This window comes from Lissotriton helveticus, chromosome 10 (assembly GCF_964261635.1).
Source record: "Lissotriton helveticus chromosome 10, aLisHel1.1, whole genome shotgun sequence".
NCBI classification, from domain to species: Eukaryota; Metazoa; Chordata; class Amphibia; order Caudata; family Salamandridae; genus Lissotriton; species Lissotriton helveticus.
This window is the reverse complement of record NC_136071.1, coordinates 186,193,474-186,207,652: the sequence shown is the minus strand read 5'-3', so window position 1 is coordinate 186,207,652 and position 14,179 is coordinate 186,193,474. Positions and strand designations below refer to the sequence as shown.

The 14,179-nt window shown below is 42.9% G+C and overlaps 1 protein-coding gene across 3 annotated transcripts in view; it reads right to left on the bottom strand.

The window, feature by feature from the left end:
* The window catches only part of PDZD9 (PDZ domain containing 9), a 225,768-nt gene that overhangs the window by 152,235 nt on the left and 59,354 nt on the right, over window positions 1-14,179 (bottom strand). For all 3 annotated transcript variants that reach the window (XM_078664204.1, XM_078664203.1, XM_078664205.1), the window contains exon 2: window positions 13,554-13,721. In XM_078664204.1, coding sequence (XP_078520330.1) covers window positions 13,554-13,721 — 168 coding nt within the window. The remainder of the gene's footprint in view (window positions 1-13,553; window positions 13,722-14,179) is intronic.

Below are 14,179 nucleotides of genomic sequence, written 5' to 3'. Positions count from 1 at the left end.
GTAATGCAAGCTGCTATGCAGTTTAAAGACGATGAAGAAGAGCAGATGAGTGAGCAGTTGCACAGGCAACGTAAAATGGCAATAGATAAATGCTATCCAGTTTTGCCGTCTCTTCAGCAAGAGGCAGCAAAAGAGCGTGAAAAGGATCCATTAATGGCGCATTTATTAAGTTCGCCACCCCCCTATGTGCAAAATGCCACGGCACCTCCGCAGCCTTTGGTTGTGCAACCTGTGCCTCCTGTTCCTCCACCGCACCCACCAGCTGTTCTCCAGCTGGCTCCTGTTTCTATGGTGCAGCCTTCTCCAGGCCCACCGACCACATCTGCTCCACCTATACTTTCTACGATTTTGCCTACTGTACTTTCTACTTCTCCTAATGCTCCCTCTACGATTTTTCCCAATGCTCCTTCTATTTCTCCTGATGCCTCCTCTGCTATTGTCTCTGCCCCTGCCTTATCTCACCCCGTTTTTCCACCCGTTCTTCCTTCAGTTTCACCTTCCATTCGGCAGAAAATGGCTAGCACTGTCACTAACCTTTTCTCGCCTCTTTTCGGGTCGCCTACTACGACCCCTAAAATGGAACGAAGACAGTTGCGAAGTCGACTGCCTGACTATCAAGAGAGAGACTCATTGAATCGTTTAGCACGGAAATGGGTTATGGACACTGTAAAGTATGATGTAGAGGCTGTCATGGAAGTCTTCCATCAATGGGAAGCACCGACGCAGAGATATGTTTTTGAACAGATGTGTGTTTTCCTCTGTGAGGATTTGGAAGACAATGATCTGGAATGCAACCCGCAAGAGTTGTGCCGTGTACGGTTTAAATTTGGAGAGGGCATGATTGTAGGCCCCGATGTAGAGCAAGCGGTTGAGATATTATTATCATATCGGAGTAAGGGGAACAGTTCTGGGTCACAATCTGAGCCTAGTGCATCTAGTAGGAAAAAGGCGCGACAATACCCGATGAGAGAAGTTCCCCCACAATGGAGAGAGGGCGACACACCTGGTAACCCACCTATCCTGCCACACTTTCAGCGTGTATGGGTACATGTCCCATGGAAGCGAGCTGAAGTTTTAGCCCTTAAACAGACATTACCTGATCCGCGTAAAAATCCTGCAGGGTATTACAAAGAATTGTCACAGACTGCTGGGTCATGTATAATGAATTTAGCCGATATCGATATGTTATTTGGGAATGTGGTTCCACAGCCTTTATGGGGAAAAATCCGTCATGCAGATCATGATCAGGAATTAGGTGACTCATGGGCTAATATTGTTGCTGCAGATGCCCGACAAGTTGGTGGTGCTAAGCCTGAGCCTTTGATAGCAGAACTCCCTGGTAAAATAGTTGATTACATGAAAACGATAATGCCTGCAATACGTGTAAATTGGGACAAGTTGTCTGCATGCAAACAGAAGAAAGAAGAAACTGTTTCAGATTTCTTCACCAGGTTTGAAGAAACATTTGTCGACCACAGCGGTCAAGATATGACCACAGAAGGTGGTCAGAGATTGTTCGTCGACAAATTCGTGCACAATCTGCTTCCAGAATTGTGTAAAAAGTTAAAGGATTCAGAAAGTTCTTGGGCTGTGTCATCTTCAGCGCAGATATTAGCTACTGCACAATATTACGAAAATAGAGACAAGGATGAGAAAGATAGAGCAGAAAAGAAGACTACAGAGTTGAAAACGAAGGTTTTGTTACAGCAAGCATATCCGCCACGTGGTGGTGGTGGTCAAAACAATAGTGGTCAGAATAACTATCAGAATAATTATCAGCAGCCTCAACAGTATCAGAGGAACTCGCAAAGAGTCGAGTACACTCAGCCACGTGTCCCTGTAGGCCCCAACCAGTGTTCGTATTGCAAGGAAGAGGGTCATTTCAAGTATAGTTGTCCTATTCTGTTACAGCGTGCAAATGGTGCTTCTGGTGTAAGAGGTCGTGGTGTTCAGCAAGCGCCTAGAGGTAGAGGACGTGGAAACGTCCGTCAGAACGCACGTCCCCTTCCACCACAAAATTCTATGAATAGGTTCGATCAGCAGAACAACGCATCTGACAGGACAGCTCAATACTATGTTGATGATTACTATACCGAAGATGAGTATTTAGAGGGTAATACTTGCTAGGACAGCCATAGACAAAGAGAGGGAGTTGTTTCAGTTCCAGTAGATCAGAGTGGACCTTACGTTGAGGTGATTACATCAGGTGTGTCAGAACCTTTTCTGTTGGATACTGGTGCTACAAAGAGTTCTATTATGCACTCCAAACTCCCTGGCGCACCTTTGTCTGGCGAAATGAACGTTTCTGTAGGTTTTTCTGGTGCCCCAGTTAGAAATCCGATTTCTGACCCTTTGTCTCTTTCTGTTGGTCCTTGCGAATTCGAAGCACCCCTCATTCTGACAACAGGTTGTGGTGAAAACTTGCTAGGATTGGATTTGTTAAAAAGATTGTATGCGACTTTGTACTGTTCTCCTTCTGGAGTACAACTTACTTTAGGTAAAAAAGTGGTTTCTCCTATGTATTTGTCGAGGGATAAACTTCCAGCAGAATTGTTATTTCTTCCAGATATTCTTTGGGCCACTGGTCCAAATGACGTGGGTCTTTTAGAAATTCCACCATATGTTGTAACATTGAAAGCCAATGTTCAAATGCCACGAATTCCACAATATAGGATATCTAGTGAGGGCGAAAAAGCTTTGCTAGCGATCGTTTACGAATTGATTGAAAAAGATGTGATTGAAGAAACACGAGGCAACGTTTGCAATAGTCCTGTTCTGCCTGTTTTAAAACGAACTGATCCCTCTCAGCCACCTGTGTACAGATTTGTGATTGATCTGAGAGAGGTGAATAAAATAGTTGTGCCACAATTTCCAGTTGTCCCCGACATTACCACATTATTGACTATGATTCCAGCTTCTGCCTCTTGGTTTTCGGTGATTGACCTGAAGAATGCTTTCTTCAGCATTCCGATTGCTGAAGAAAGCAGGGATATTTTTTCCTTCAGTTTAGGAGGTCGCAGCTTCCGCTTTAAACGCGCTCCTCAGGGCTACTGTGAAAGTCCATCAATATACAGTCAAGCTCTAAAAACACAGCTTGATACACTTGTTTTACCAAAAGGTGCTACTCTTGTACAGTACGTCGATGATCTGCTCATTGCTGCAGATACTGTGGAAATTTGTAGGAAAGCAACGATGTCATTATTGCGTCATCTGTGTGATTTACATCACAAGGTGTCACTTTCCAAACTACAATATTGCCGACAAGAAGTGACCTACCTAGGTCACCTCTTATCGAAGGAGGGAAGGAAATTGACCCCAGAAAGAATTCAGGCAATAGCGAAGTTGAGTGTGCCAAGAACACAGAGAGAAGTGCGTGCTTTCTTGGGCATTACATCGTACTGTAGACAGTGGATTCCAAATGTTTCGTTATTGGCCAAACCTTTGGTGGCATTAACGTGTAAAAATACGCCCAATCCCATTCCTTGGTCTGAAGAGTGTCAGAAAAGTTTTCTCGAATTGCGCACAGCATTATGTTCGGCTCCTGTGTTAGGTACCCCCGACTACAGTAAGCCTTTCACATTATATGTCCACGAGAAAGAGGGCTGTGCATTGTCTGTGTTGACTCAGTTGTTTGGAGGTAGGCAGCGTCCATGTGCCTATTTTTCGTCGACCTTGGATCTGGTAGCTAAAGCATTGCCGAGTTGTTTAAGAGCCACAGCAGCAGCAGCTGTTTCTATCCGACAGTCTGCTGGTCTAGTAATGAATAATACACTAGTCGTGATGGTCCCACATGCAGTAGACACGTTGTTAAATAGAACCAAGACACAGCACTTAACTAGTGCTCGATTGTCCAGTTACGAATTGACACTGTTAGCGAGTCATGTGCACATAAAAAGGTGCAGTACTTTGAACCTAGCCACATTGTTGCCAATTGCAGAGGAATCAGATGTTTCAGAACAGCACGATTGTTTTCTCAGAACAGATGAAGAGACGAAAGTGAGAGTAGATCTATCCGATATTCCTCTTGCTGAATGTGATGGTACATTATGGGTGGATGGTTTATGCTTCAAGCTCCCGAGTGGTGACACGACTGCAGGATATGCTGTCACGACTTTGCATACAGTTGTTGAAGCTGCACGTGTGCCACATAATTCAGCTCAAGCAGCAGAATTAATTTCACTCATGAGAGCATGTGTGTTGTCTAAAGGGATGAAAGTGACTATCTACACTGATAGTCAGTATGCATTTGGAGTGGCTCACAGTTTTGGACGATTGTGGAGAGAACGTGGGTTCCTGACTTCGCATGGAGCTAAGATTCAGCATGGTCAGTTGGTGAATGAGCTTCTTGAATCACTGACCTTGCCTTGGCAAATGGCGATTGTGAAATGTAGTGCTCACAAGAAGGTGACTGATGATGTTGGTCGTGGAAATGCATTCGCTGATGAGATCGCGAAAGAAACGGCAAAGAATGTAATGAGCCGAATGTATGTTGCAGGCCCTGCAAGATGGACTGGTGATGTTGGAATGTGTGAAGACACAATAGAGAGTGTGAAGTCCATTCAAGCTGAGGCCACAGAGAAAGAATTGAGCACGTGGAGAGAAAGTACGGGTAGAATGGATGCAAATGGTTGTTGGATTGAATTGACAGAGCATCAGAGATGGTTGTTACCCGATGCATATGTGCTTGCAGTGGTTACAATGGCTCATGGAATGGCTCATATCGGCGTGAAAGGGATTTGCGAGTTTTTGGCTCTGGTATGGCACAATTCAGGGATTCCCAAGTGTGCAGAGAATGTTGTCAAGAACTGCATGGTATGTTTGAAACACAATCCTGGTAGGGGAACCCCAACTCCAGCTGGTCATTTTGCACCTCCTACGTATCCGTTCGAGGTTTTGCAGCTAGATTTCATCCACATGGAGAGGTGCAACAACTTAAAATACGTGCTCGTTGTTGTTTGTGCCTTCTCAAGATGGGTAGAAGCCTATCCCCTAAAAGACAATACTGCCTTGTCCACAGCAAAAGCCCTTGTGAAAGAGTACTTCCCCAGGTTTAGAATGCCTAGAATGGTCTGGTCTGATAATGGAAGTGAATTTGTGGGTCGTGTGATGAAGAGAGTGTGTGAAGGGCTAGGTATTCGGCAGAAGTTCCACGCTGCAAATCACCCCCAATCAGCTGGATTAGTAGAATGTTACAATGGCACTTTAAAACTCAAACTGGCCAAAATCCAAGCGAGCACAGGTCTTAAATGGCCTGATGCTCTACCCTTAGCACTCCTGTCCACCAGAATGACTGTGCATTCACGAGTGAAACTCAGCCCTTACGAGATTGTTTTTGGCCGGCCAGCCAACATATGGGGAGTGCCTAGACCCACAAAATTTAGTGAGCTTGAACACCCTATTTTGCTCGATTATCTGTATGAATTGACGGCTAAATTGCGTGTTTTGCATTCACAGGTTCACGACACCCTGCCTCCGGTCCCTGAGACTCCGGGTCACGCCATTGAACCTGGTTCTTGGGTTCTTGTACGAAACTTTCAAAGAACGAAGAACGACCAGCCCAGGTGGACCGGACCTCACCTCGTCCTTCTTTCCACCAGATCAGCTGTTCGGGTGGAGGGGAAGGCCAACTGGGTCCACGGGACCCATTGTAAGAAAATTCCCTTTTCTCTGCCCCATGACCAGTGGGTCCAGAAGGGTGTCGCTGACCCAGAACCTGAAATAGTGCCACATGTCACCCCTTTTGATGATTCGCATGTAAAAGGAACTGACCCTGAACGAGAAAATAAAAACATTTTGCACAAGGCTGTGCCGCCATCCAATCGATTGAACACTACAGAGTCTGAACTTTTGTTCCAGGATCAGACAATACCTGGAAGACAACGATATAATTTGAGACCAAGAAAAACGAACTCATAAAAGCAATGTCTTTTGCAATTCGAGACCAAGATCCATGGACTAATAAACAGATATTTCTTTTTCCTCCCAAGTACTATTTTTGAAAGTGCATCTCTCCCATCTAAGAAACTTGCTCATTTTTGTTTTTCGAACCGCCATCCGGGTTCCGCTGCTAGGGCCGCGGTTGATTAAAGTCTTTGGGGTGCAGCTGACGACGTTAGGTCGGTAGTTCTGGTTGGTCCAAGGGAGTTGCCCTAGACTGACAGAAGCATCCCTTAGCAGAGGCAACCTCCCACCGCGGGCAGCACTTTAGAGAGGATGGAGTTTCCCGATGTGGAGAGACCTGCCAAATGAACGAACATTAAACACAAATTGTGTAACGTGATGACAAAGAAAAGTTTTATAATATTGTGCATTTTTATGCTATTTAGTGTAATGGTAATTTTAATAAGTTATGTTTTATTCTCTTTTTGTGTAACATTTGCACCCACTGCATCACCCATACCTCCTCCTACTGTTTCCTCTCATTCTTTCCACCCCCTTCCTGACCATGAATCCAATAGGAGATTGGAGTTCATTAATAACTCCTTTGTTCAGTTGTTACACCAACACCAACTTGTAATGAACACAACTAACTGTTGGGTGTGCGGTCTTATGCCTCACACCACGGATAAAGGTATCCCTTATCTGGTCCTGCCATTCAGTCACAATGGTTCTGTATGGGCATATAGGACAATGTTCATATATGCACACGAAATCTACCCCCTACGTTCTGTAACAGACAATTCTAGAAAAAGTGCTCTAGTCAAGGGTTTAGTAGACATGATTAAGGAAGGTATTTCTTATGAGACTATCCCTAGAGATGAGACACTGGCATACATAGGATGGAACATGACTGGATATGGAGCTACTCTGAGTGAGAAACAGCAAGCTAAGAGATCGTCTCCGATTTGGATTGTACCCCATCAGGGTCATCTGTGTCTGCAAGGTAATGGCACAAATCCCAGGGCTCAGTTGGGGAAGAGTGTCTGTACTGAAACATATGTTTTTGGATCTCAGACTTCCCCTGCGTTTTTAGCAGCTAAGGGTACTTATTTCATCTGCCATGATAGAGCCTATACATGGTTGCCCCCTGACTTTTCGGGTTCATGTTTTGTTTCATTTCTGTTGCACCCCACTTACACAGCAGCGGCAGATTACCACAGGACAAGGATAGTTAGAGGAGTCTTGAGTGAAGAAGACACTGCAGGTCAAGAATTTGGGGACTTTGCAAAGGCTTTTCTGCCGTTCTGGGGATCCATGGCTAACAGCAGACACATAAGGCAATTGACAAGGGTAGTTGAGTCCACCGTGATAGAAACTACTGGTGTCCTTAGTAACCTGACTGCTGAGCTCCAGTCGGATCGTCTTATGACCCTTCAGAACAGGGTCGCTTTAGATGTCATACTTGCAGACCGAGGTGGGGTATGCAGATTGATCCAATCTAGTTGCTGTATTTTCATCCCTGATAACGCTCCAACAGTGTACCAGGCCATCTCCAAACTACATAAGATTTCCGAATCTATTCATGTGGATAAAGGAGATTGGTCGTTAATGGGATGGTTCTGGGAACTGATATCCGCCTGGGGATGGAAAATTCTAATGGTCATTGGGATGGTCTTAGCCATTCTTTTCCTGTTCTGTCTGTGCATACAGTGTGCTCCTGCAATATGTGGCCTCTGTGTTACATCATGTGTAAGGAAGCCTGTATCAAGAGATGAACTGAATACTAGAATGATGTTACAGCGACATCTCAAAGACTTTAGAAATATAGATCTGGACTCAGATTAGCATGAGGATAGATTAATTGCCTATGTAAGGGCAAAAGGAGGGTTTGTGGTTCTGAAACTTCTGGACTCGTGTAATCATTCTGAACTCGAGAATTAAACTTCATCGAAACATGACGAATTTGGTATCAAAAGACCGAGAATGACGAGCACACCATGTATAAATATTTTCAGCATACTCGAGTGACGATTTCACCTCGAAATCGTCATCAACGTTCTGAACCCTTGGCTTCCATTTTATATACGACAGCCATCTTGTGTGTTGCCCTTTACATAGGCCTTAATCCAGCTGAATTCAATTCCACAAGGACACGTACTCCTTAATCGACTTTCCTATGACCTGTGCAAGTTGGAACCATTGCCCCAGGCCGAACTCGTTAGGTCAGTTCCCCTCCCAGTGGCCGAACAAGATAGCTTCAAGGCTCAACAAGCCATAAAACCATTTCAGCGCGCACACCTGTCGTATCTTGCTCCCATCTGTCTCTACTCTTTTTGCTTCACTTACTTTATGGTGGGGAGGTGCCTGTTTTATTGGGGGTCCACCGATATCTGATGAAATGTTGGGCCTTGCCGGGTGATTTGTAGTACTATTTAGAAGGGACAAGGGCACCCAAGGCGCAATAAGCTAAGGACCATGGGTAGGTACTGTATTATAAAGAACAAGGGTCCTTAGAGCAAAAAACAAATGAAGAGAAGAAATAAATATAGACCAAATGGAAATATATTGTTAGGGGAAATGTCCAGCCGGACAATTTATTTCCCTGATACAAAGGTAATTCTAAAACCAATAGAACACTGAGTGTGATAGAAGCGGGACACCGGCCGGTGTCCGACTAACACACTAAGAAGACATACAACATACAAAATAGCAGGCAATAACAGGACATCTGATTAGAATAAAACATAAACCAGACAATCTAAAGTATACACATATGCATGAAAAAAGTATAAAACAATTTATGCATTTAGTGTAATGTGTCGACGACGTTTCGAACCATACTTAATAAAGGTTCATCCTCAGGACAGAGGGTAATTGCCTTGAAATTACACATTTGCAAATATATCACTAGTAGGAATGTACATATGCCATACCATGAGAAAAGAAGGGAGACATAAAAAGATAAAGACATGTCATTAGAACATTGCCAAAACTGCGTGCATAGATTGCATGACTCATACCATGCCAAGGTGCAGCCGGCAGCGGGGTGTAGTCCATGCTAAGTACAGGCAGTGGAAAACAACAGGAGGAGCAAGACTAGTGGCGCCGAGTATTTATAGTCCATGGAAGTGACTATGGCTGGTGCATGCCAAAGTGCAATGAATAAACACGTGTGGAGTGAAGCGGCAGCGAGCTAGCGTGCCAATAAATACAGTGAACTGTGACAATGTGTGACATTTGTGGGGAAGTGGAGTGGCTTACCAATTGTGTAGCACTCAGTTAAGGAAGATTTCTTGTACTTGTTAATTTAATTTGCTTAAAAGCAAAGAAACATAATGGATCTACTGGGAAGAAAAAAGGTTCAGTGAAGTGGCGCAAATTACTTCCCAAAATAAAGGTCTATAAGGAGATAATCCTACCTTTGAGAGTGCCCTCGGTAATGGGGTCTGTGGAGGGAGGGGACGAAATTTTAATTAAATTTACAATTAAGAGGTAGCGTGGATAAAACGTCTTGCGAGGGGTTTGCTTACCCGAAATACGATGGTCTCGGTATCCTGGTCTGGGGAAAATAAACGGGCGGCGTGAGTGCCAATGGTCGCATTAGCCGAATACATAAAAGGTATGCAGGGTGTCAGGGACCGATCTCACCTGGTAATACAGCTTGCAAGGCCTCAATGGGGATTCTTGCTGGCACCGGGAATCTGCGCGGCGCCCCCATGCAAAGCGAGACGCAATGTAGTGAGCAGGGGAGTCACGTGGGGGATGGAAGCCAATCGATTTGCGCCAAAAGGTGTCGGCCATTTTAGAATGGAAAAGGAACAACCATTTGCAAGGCACGACGCGGTGTGGTGAGCCGGGGAGTCACGTGGGGAATAAGACCCAACCAGAGTGCACCAAAAGGTTGTCGGCCATTTTAAAGTGGGAACAGGACCCATAGAAAGGTAGTGATATTAAAGGTAGTGATATTAAAAATTCGCTGAGTGAAGGACGGGGAATTACATGCCAGTAGATACCGCTCACTCTAGACATACAGTAACACCATCCAATCATAATTACTGAAATTTTTAGCACATTTTTTCCATTTTTCCATTTGCAACAAGTGCACCATAAGGAGAAAAAATACAGTTGTATTCCCAGGCTTCAGTTAAAATTAGTAAAAAGATGAAAACAGTTTGTAATTGTAAAGTCAAATTTGTTAAATCAGAGAGGTCCAATCCTCAGTCCGATTGAGCCCAGTGTGAAGACTTTTAGTCTTCAGAATCCATCGCAGTTCCTCTTTGTTCAGAAGTTGTTGCAGGTTGCCGCCGCGGCTGGGCGGTTTTACCAGGCAAATGATGGTCCATTTGAAATCCATTTCTGTGTGGGCCTGTTCAGTGAAATGCTGTACGAGGGGAGCATTCGCAGTTCTACAGCGTATCCTGCTCCGATGTTGGCACATCCTTGTTCGTGCCTTTTGTGTAGTTTGTCCAATATAGATCATAGAGCAAGGGCAAAAAATAGCATAGATCGCATTTGAGCTATTACAGTTTGAGAATTCTCTACGCTCGTATTTCATATCTCTGTAAATAAACTCTTTGCCTTCTATAGTGCTCTCACACATTGAACAGTTACCGCATCTGACATGTCCAGTGAGTTTTGGCAGACCCCATAGTGTATCAATTGTGGTCATTTCTGCAGGGGCGGGTAGTGCTGCCCGCACCAAATGATCTTTTAAGTTCTTGGCTTTCTTAAAGGCAAACATGGGTTTTTCTAGTTGCAATTGGTCAGCATTCAGCACAGGCCAGTGTTTTTTAATGCTCTTAGTAAGTGAATTAGATATCGGAGAGAAGGTTGTAACACACACCAAACGGTTCTGTGTTTTTTTCGGTTTAGATTCCAACAGAACTTCCCTCGGACAAAACCATGCTCTTTTTGATGAAGTTTTGATCAATCTGCGGGGGTAGCCGCGGGCGCTAAGTTTAGCACTGAGTAGTTGGGCCTCTCTGAAGTAATCTTCTTTTAAATAACAATTTCTTCTGAGCCTTAGAAATTGTGAGAAGGGTAAAGAGTCACGGAGCGCTCTAGGATGATTACTCTTGTAGCTCAGTAAGGTATTGCGCTCAGTAGGTTTCCTATAGAGGCTAGTGATGAGGACACCTTCTTTCTCCTGTATGTTTAGATCTAAGAAGGGAATGTTGGTACGGCTATTAGTAAGGGTGTAGGTAAGGCCGCTGCAATTAGAATTAAGCCAGTGTAGAAAGGGGGGAAGTAGATCCTCACTATCATTCCAAATCATGAAGATATCATCAATATACCTTTTCCATAGGGCAATGCCACTATGGAAAGGGTTAGACGGGATCAATATACGCCCACATTCAAGGTTATCCATGTAAAGCACTGCCAGGTTTGGTGCAAAGACAGCCCCCATGGATGTACCTTTGATCTGGCCATAGTACTGGCCATCAAACAAAAAATAATTCTTTGAGAGGCAGATTTCCAAAAGCTGAAGAATGAAGAGTGTAGGTATGAAATGCGGTCTCGGACGGTTGTTGAGAACTTTTTCAATGACTAACATTGAGTCATTTTGGGGAATATTTGTATATAATGACTCCACGTCCAGAGTGCAAAGCACATTGGACGTGGGGTCAAATGGATGTTCCTCTATCATATTGATCATATGGGTACTGTCACGTATGTAACATTGGGTAGCTGGCACGAAATCCTTAATAAAATAGTCCACAAAAAGTCCCAGGTGATTTGTTGTAGGCAGCACGAAGTGCAATATGGACATGCCATCATGACTCTGCTTTTTCTTTGTATTGGAAATATGTTAATGATTTACTGTAAGAACCAAGAATGTTTGCCTGAAGCTTAAAATTCTGTATAAGAAGAGAAGCCTGACTTTGTAAATTCGAGCAGTCTCCTGAGAATATACTTCCCCGTGTGTTGTACTTCTAGGACACTTGTTACCTTGGTTGCAGCCAATAAAATCGATCTTTGACTTCACCTAGAAGACTCTGAGTTTCTGTGGTCTGGATCAGGGAAGAACCCGAGGTCTCTGGGTGTACCCTGACACCGCTGGGTTGCTGGTTCTGTGCCGGTTCTTAAAAACCCAGTACCTCAGAAATTGAGTCCCGAGACAGAGATACCAGACCTCCTTCATTCTAAAACCAAGGTACGGAGCTGATTAGACCCTAAGAGAACTCTTGGTTAGATTCTTGGCAAAGACAAACTAAACCTATGCTACACCTCACTTACTTCTTCCTTCGTACTAGACTTAGGTTAGGTACATTTGGGGTTGGCGTATTTTAAAGCACCAGTTGAGTACTTTTTAGCCTTAGTTAGTTATGTATGTATTTATCTATGGTCTAGGAGCCATACAATGCTTTTACAGTATTATTTTATAATACTCTTCTTACTGTACGCATTATACTTTGCAACCAGTATTACTATTGTAGCAGTTCATTTCTTTTGCATGAGAAAAAAGACTGTTCAATAAATCCTTTTATTGAAAATACTCGTCTCTCTATTTCTCTGCACCTCTGATGAAACGAAGCATGCACGAATGACTGAGTAAAATATGTATCTATTGTTTCCACAACTCTGAAGATTAGTTTTATTCTTGGGGAAACAAAGTTGTCATGTTTATGCAGTTGTCAGAAACAAATCCCTTCTTGTTTATTCTAAAAGGTTTCTAGTGAACTCTGAGGTAGCTGGCACTCACAATTAAGTCTAATATATTCGATAGAGACCTAGTCGGCATAAGTCCTACGTCAAATCTATAGGATATATTATGCGCAGAGCCTATTGGGAATATAGGAACTACACTAAACCATTAAACAAAATCCAATTCAAGAAAAGAAGGATGACTGTTGAGTTAGTATAGTTTATTTGAGGCACAGTCTAGGGACCAGAATATGCGATCAGTCTTTTACTTATTTTTTTGCTCTGGGTAATTCATAGTTAGGCATGGGCAAAATATTCTTCAACATGGGAGAGCTGGGAAATAAAATTGATTGTCTGATGAGCTGCACAGGTGGTTACCTGCAGATGTGACAATCCTCAAAGTGCACCTAACAGGACCACTTCTAAGAGATGTGTGGGTGGAGAAGGTAAGGCTAACAAAACTATTGTATATTCACAGTTGAACTTTCAAAAAGAAACATGACATAGACATTGGATCAACCCACGGTAATTGATGTAATCAAAATGAAGAACATATGCCAGATATTGAAATCAATATTCAATACAACCACAAAAAATCTCTAATAAAATTGTATTTCAAACTGTATCTATATAACTTTACCTCACAAAACATTTGCAAACAGGACACAATATTAACATCACCTTTGCGTAAAGAGCAAACATGATAAAGAAAGATCCCTGTGAAGCACATCTTCACCCGAGATTTGGCTAGAGAAAACTATTAATCATTTGAGATACTATATAAAACAAATTTAGACTCGGACCTTTGTGGTAGCCATCTTATTTTTTTTACGTTGTACTTTAAAAAAGAAAAATTCTATTGAGGACTTTGTTACAGAAAGTAATACCAACTGATCCACCTTTCTAATCGGTTATGACACAAACCAACCTTATTGCTTAGTTACAAGGAAATTATTGATTATGAAAATATTGAGCTTTATTTATGAATGTCCAACTCTAATGTAACTTGTTCCGTCCAGGTTAATTACCTGGCTTAAGTCGTCCATTTCTGGCAGCAGCACCTTTGTCAATAATTTGTACAATTTGGAGGTATGGTCCATTTTGAATAAGAGCTACTCCCAAACCTTCAGCATCCAAATAAAGATGAGTCTGTAAAGTTGTACTAAGCGTGTGCTCAGAAGACACTTGCTGCGGTCCTTGAATAGGAAAATGAAAATTATGTTAGCCTAAGCTGTAGTCTCAGAAAATATTATTTCTCTAAGTACATGTGTTGTGGTAACAGTTATACATTTACCGTTTAGTGTTTTGCTTTACAGTATATTTACAAACATTATTAAAAAAAGATTCACAAATCTTGTTTTTCATGCTGCGTAAAAGGATTAAGACAATGGGGCATATGTATCAAAGGATACATTTGCGATTCTCAAATAGAGATTTTTAGAGAATCGCTATTAAAAATATGCAATTTATTTGCGATTCCCTTGCATTCCTTAATTGCGACTCGCTAATTGTGAGTCGCAATTAAGGAATGGCTTCCCAGTCATTCCTATGGACCAAGAGGCCCGTAGGAATAAATGGGAATTGCGCAAGCAATTTGCGAGCACCCAATAGGTACTCGCAAATTGTGCTTGCAATTTCAAGGGTGCAAGGGTTC